The sequence below is a fragment of the Numida meleagris genome, unplaced genomic scaffold (assembly GCF_002078875.1).
Source record: "Numida meleagris isolate 19003 breed g44 Domestic line unplaced genomic scaffold, NumMel1.0 unplaced_Scaffold244, whole genome shotgun sequence".
Taxonomy (NCBI): Eukaryota; Metazoa; Chordata; class Aves; order Galliformes; family Numididae; genus Numida; species Numida meleagris.
Window position 1 is genome coordinate 14601 of NW_018364243.1, and position 4644 is coordinate 19244.

A 4644-nucleotide genomic window follows, 5' to 3' on the forward strand; every position below is an offset into this window, starting at 1 on the left:
AATGGGGGGGGAGCAGAAGGATCCTAAAGGAAGGAGGGGGCATCCCCACGGCCCCCCCAGAGATGGGGGCAAGGAACACCCCGCTCTGGGGCTGGAAACACCGTGGGGCCAGGCTCATCCTCCTGTGGGGAGGTACCCCCCACTATGGGGCTCTCACCGTGCCACAGGCGCGCACATCATGCAGCCGGCCCCACTCCTCCTCGTGGCTGTCCACCATCATGGCACTGTCGTCCTCCAGCGCTGCACGCAGGTGCAGCCGTACCTCCTCCCCCAGCGAGTGCAGCCCCACCGCCGGGAACAGCCCCTCAGGGGACAGCGGCATGGCCGAGCAGCCCACCTGCGGGGACAGGGGGGGCACAGTGCCGGGGGTCAGGGAGGGTGGGGGAAGGGGACAGAGGGGCAGTGGCAGGGGGGACGGAAAGGGGGATGGGCATGGTGGGGAGGAGGAACTGTGCTGGGGGTATGGGGGGTGGGGGGCGTGGAAGGGCTCTCACCCTCTTCCCGTTCTTGGTGAAGAAGACCTGCGCCGTCTGCACCTCGAAGGAGACGCGCTCGATGCCGCAGCCGATGCGATCACCGGAGCTGCACTTGGTGCCAAACTGCCGCCCCTTGGCGCGGCCGCTGTACAGCCTGGGGGGGTGGGGGGGGGCACAATGGCATGGGGTCCTTGTCCTGCCCCCCCCCCCCCCCCACCACACACACCCCGTCTGCCCCACAGCGCTCACTCACTTTCCGTCATCAGCGTGGTACGCCACCGAGCCAGGCAGCCAGCCAGGGGGGTGCTCCAGGCTGTAGTGCTGCGGCACCAGCCCCACCGCGATGGCACCCCGCACCCCGCTGTCCACAATGGACACCTGCGGGGACACCGCGACCGAGTGGGACAGGGACACACACTGGGATGGGGACACCATGGCACAAGGTGTAAGGGGATGCAGGGACGAGGCGGCACGGGGACCCCTAACAATGACAAGGATCCCAATGAGGATGGGGACCCCACAGGACGATGAGAACGCCACCGAGGACGGGGACACCAATAGGAGCGGGGACACCCCGACACCAGGGATCCCAATACAGCTGGGGACCCACAGCGAGGACGGGGATCCCATGACAACGGGGTTCTAAAACAAGGATGGGGACCCCAAAAGGCGCAGGGACCCCCAGAGACAACGGGGATCCCAGAGGAGGACAGAGAACCCCGGAGCACCGTGGCCCCCCCTCACCTCGAAGTAGTTGTTGTCCCGCGTCAGCGGCCGTGGCGCCACGTAGCAGCCCACCTCGCCCGAGTCCCCGTGGTAGCTGGGGACACACACACATCCCCCCCCGTGTCACTTCGGGTCACCTCGCGTCCGTCCCCCCCCAGTGCCCCCCCCACCTGAGCGTGTCCCCGTCCACCAGCACGTGCTTGGCGCGCTCCTGGTAGCGCACGGCGCGCACCTCGCGGATCTCGCGGATCCGCCGCCGCCAGCTCAGGAAGCGGTAGTGCAGGCGCAGGTCATCCATGGCGCTCCGCCACCTGCGGGACAGCGCCGTGAGCCCCACGGGGGATAATCCGCACAGCGCCCCACATCCTCCCACGCGTGCCCCGAACTCTGCTTCATTGTCCAATTCCCTATGGGTGCCCCACATCTCCTATGGGACCCCAACCCACCCAGGAGTCCCACATTCCTCTACGGGTGCCCCATATCCGCCATAGGTCCTGTAAATCCCTATAGCTACCCCGGCAAGGCCTCTTATATCACCGCGGACGCCCCACAAGTGTCCCACACTCCTCTCAGGGCGTTCCAAATCCCCCCGTGGCTCCGTCCCTGCCCCACCTCCCCCCCCTCAGGCAGCCCTGACCCCATGACCGTCCCGCTCCCCTCACCGCCGCCGCCATGGGCTCCGCTGCGGCCGCTCCCGGCCCCGCCGCCCCACTCACATCCGGGACTTCGCCCCGCACTTCCGCCTCCTCTGCCCTCCTCCTCCCGCCCCGCCGCCGCAACTTGGCCAATCGCGACGTCTTCTGCCGACAGACGGCAGGCTGAGCCAATCGAAATCGGGAGGCGGGGCCCGGAGGGGGGGTGTGACCGCCGGAGACGGGGACACGTGACCTCTCTCCTGCCCAGAATGAAGCGCGGTAGGAGGGCGCCCCCTGGCGGCGGGGCGGGGCACAGCGCTCTGCAATGTAGGCGCGGGGGTAGGACTTGAAGTGGCGGATACTGGGGAACCCCCGAACGGCAGCACTCGGAGTGCTCGGAGTGCTCCCCTGTCCCCATGGGGACAGGGACACCCTAAAATGGCTGTAGGGCTACGAGGAGCTGTAGGACCATGAGGATCCATCATTGGACCTTGATGGGCTTTAAGAACCCTCCCATCCCAACCGTCCTATGATTATGAGACCTTCAAGGACCCTTCCAACCCGACCGCCCCGTAGCTCCGTGATCTGGGTGCATGAGCAGAGGGGGCGCAGCGTGACAAGAGCGGACTGCCCCACCCTGCTCTGCCCCGTGAGTCCCCACCGGCAGCACCCCGCCCAGCCACAAGCCCCGCCCCATCTCCACGCCCCCACGCACAAGCCCCGCCCACTTCGCAATGCCCCCACCCCCGCATCAAGCCCCGCCCCCAGCCACAAGCCACGCCCTCAACACAGCGTCTATCGCGTTCCAGCCACAAAGCTCCGCCCACGTCGCCATGGTAACCACTCGCTGATATCGGCGGGAAAGTCGTGGCCCCGCCCTCGCGGTGTGCGGAAGCGCGGTGAGGGGCAGCGGGGGCAGTGGGGTGGGGGCTCTGGGGGTCACGGGGCAGTGGGGGACACTGGGGACGCGGGGCAGCGGGTGGCTTTGGGCGAACTGACCCCGTGGCTGGATGTGAGGTGCTGGGTGGGACGCTGGGGGCACTGGGTGACCCATCGCTGGGGCTGGACGTGTGACACGGGGTGACCCGTCCCCCCAGCTCGCCGCCCCATGGCCGCCACGGAGCGCGAGGTGCTGCTGGGGCTGCAGAAGGCGCTGTCAGAGGAGCAGTTCCAGACCTTCAAGTACCTCCTGGAGGAGCAGCTGCCCCTGTCGCGGCTGCAGGCGGCCACGCGCCCCGAGCTCTGCACCATGCTGCTGCAGCACTTCCCCGGCCGCGCGCTGCACGTGACCGCCGCGGTCCTGCGCCGCCTGCCCCGCCACGACCTCATCCTGCAATACCGCCTGCCTGGCGAGGACGCGGCTGCCACGGTGCCTGGAGAGGTGGGTGCCATGGGGATGCCTTCGGCGGCACTCGGGATGCGATTGGTCACGCTTAGGATGCCCTTGGTGGCCCTTGAGTTGCTGCTGGTGGCTCTCAGGTTGCCATCAGTGGGCCCCGGGATGCCGCTGGTGGCCCTCTGGACACTGGTGGTGGCCCTCAGGTTGCCAGGGGTGGCTCTCAGGAAGCTGGTAGCCCTCGAGACGCCGGTGGAGGCCCTGCGGACGCTGGTGGCAGCACTCAGGACGCCGCCATGGACACACCAGGATGCGGTGAGGACGCTTTGGGACGCGGTGGGTGGGGGGCGGGGTGGGGCACCCACCCACCCAGGGCCAGCGGGGCAACCGCCGCGTCCCCACTGACATCTCCGTGGTGTCCCCAGGCGGCGGCCGGCTGCTGTCGGAGCGGGACCTGCTGCGGGTGGCCCAGCTGCTGGGCCACGAGTGGCAGGAAGTGGGCGTCCTGTGCCTGGGGCTGCAGCGCTGCCGCCTGGAGCAGATCCGCGAGAACAACCCGCACCGCGCCGCGCTGTGCAGCTTCGAGATGCTGCGCGAGTGGCGGCGGCGTGAGGGGGCTGCGGCCACGGCCCCCCGCCTGCGCGACTGCCTGCGCCTGGCACAGCTTGACCCCGAGGTGTTCGCCCTGCTGCAGCAGCTGTAGGGGGGGGGGAGTGGGAATAGGATGGGGTTGGGATGGCAGTGGGAATAGGAATAGGATGGGATTGGGGTGGGGGTGGATTGGGGGTGGGATTGGGATGAAACTGGAATGGGGACGGCAGTGGGAATAGGAATGGGATGAGATGGAGATGGGGTGGGACAGGAATGTGCCAGTGGGACACCCCAGCTTTTTTGGGGTCATTTTATGCTGAAAACAGCAACCGCGCAGTAAAAGCGTATTTCTTCCACCCATTGTGGTGTTTCTGGAGCTGTGGTGCATAGTGCATGGGAGCGTTCCGGTTGGGGTCACCTAGTGATGTCCAGGGGTGCAGGGGGTCCCAGTGAGATCTGGAGGGGATCATTTTGGGGTCTTGATGGGGTCCTAGTGGGGTTCTGAGGAGGTCAGAGGGGTCCCAGGAGTCAGAGGGTCTCTGAGGGGCCCCAGAGGGGTCCCTGCAACAGATGATGGCTGGAGCGCAGCCATGGGGCTCTGCACATCCCCTCTGGCACCATGTGGGGCTGCGCTACCGTTGGGCTGCAGACCCCCTCTAGGGCCTACAGGGACCCTCAGCCCCTCGCTCTCCCCTTTCAGGGCCCACAGGTCTCCCCCATTCCCACTCCTCACCGCCATTATGGGCTGTGGGGACCCCACGCAATGGGGCGCAGCACTGCAGACCCGGTACTGCCGCTAACTGGTGGTTATGGCAATGATGAGTGACGTTTGTACTGCCCCCGGGTGTCCTCGCGGCTGGAACGGAAGGAAGAAGCGGAG

The 4644-nt window shown here is 67.5% G+C and overlaps 2 protein-coding genes across 4 annotated transcripts in view; one reads left to right on the forward strand and one right to left on the reverse strand.

Annotated features, from left to right (window-relative positions):
* The window catches only part of SPRYD3 (SPRY domain containing 3), a 4017-nt gene extending 2053 nt beyond the window's left edge, over window positions 1-1964 (reverse strand). For 2 of the 3 annotated variants that reach the window (XM_021382440.1, XM_021382439.1), the window contains exons 1-6: window positions 1865-1964; window positions 1373-1513; window positions 1221-1296; window positions 730-854; window positions 495-630; window positions 158-337 (exon numbers count right to left, since the gene is read on the reverse strand). In XM_021382440.1, the coding sequence (XP_021238115.1) occupies window positions 158-337; window positions 495-630; window positions 730-854; window positions 1221-1296; window positions 1373-1500 (645 nt within the window). In that variant the 5' untranslated portion in view covers window positions 1501-1513; window positions 1865-1964. The remainder of the gene's footprint in view (window positions 1-157; window positions 338-494; window positions 631-729; window positions 855-1220; window positions 1297-1372; window positions 1514-1864) is intronic. The other variant, XM_021382441.1, reaches the window with a different exon arrangement.
* A 551-nt stretch (window positions 1965-2515) lies between these two features.
* On the forward strand, window positions 2516-4124 carry LOC110390890. Its single transcript, XM_021382442.1, has 4 exons — window positions 2516-2736; window positions 2935-3218; window positions 3380-3488; window positions 3599-4124. Exons 2-4 carry the CDS (start codon window positions 2946-2948, stop codon window positions 3874-3876), a joined length of 660 nt encoding a protein of 219 aa, XP_021238117.1. The 5' UTR covers window positions 2516-2736; window positions 2935-2945; the 3' UTR covers window positions 3877-4124.
* The last annotated feature ends 520 nt before the right edge of the window (window positions 4125-4644 follow it).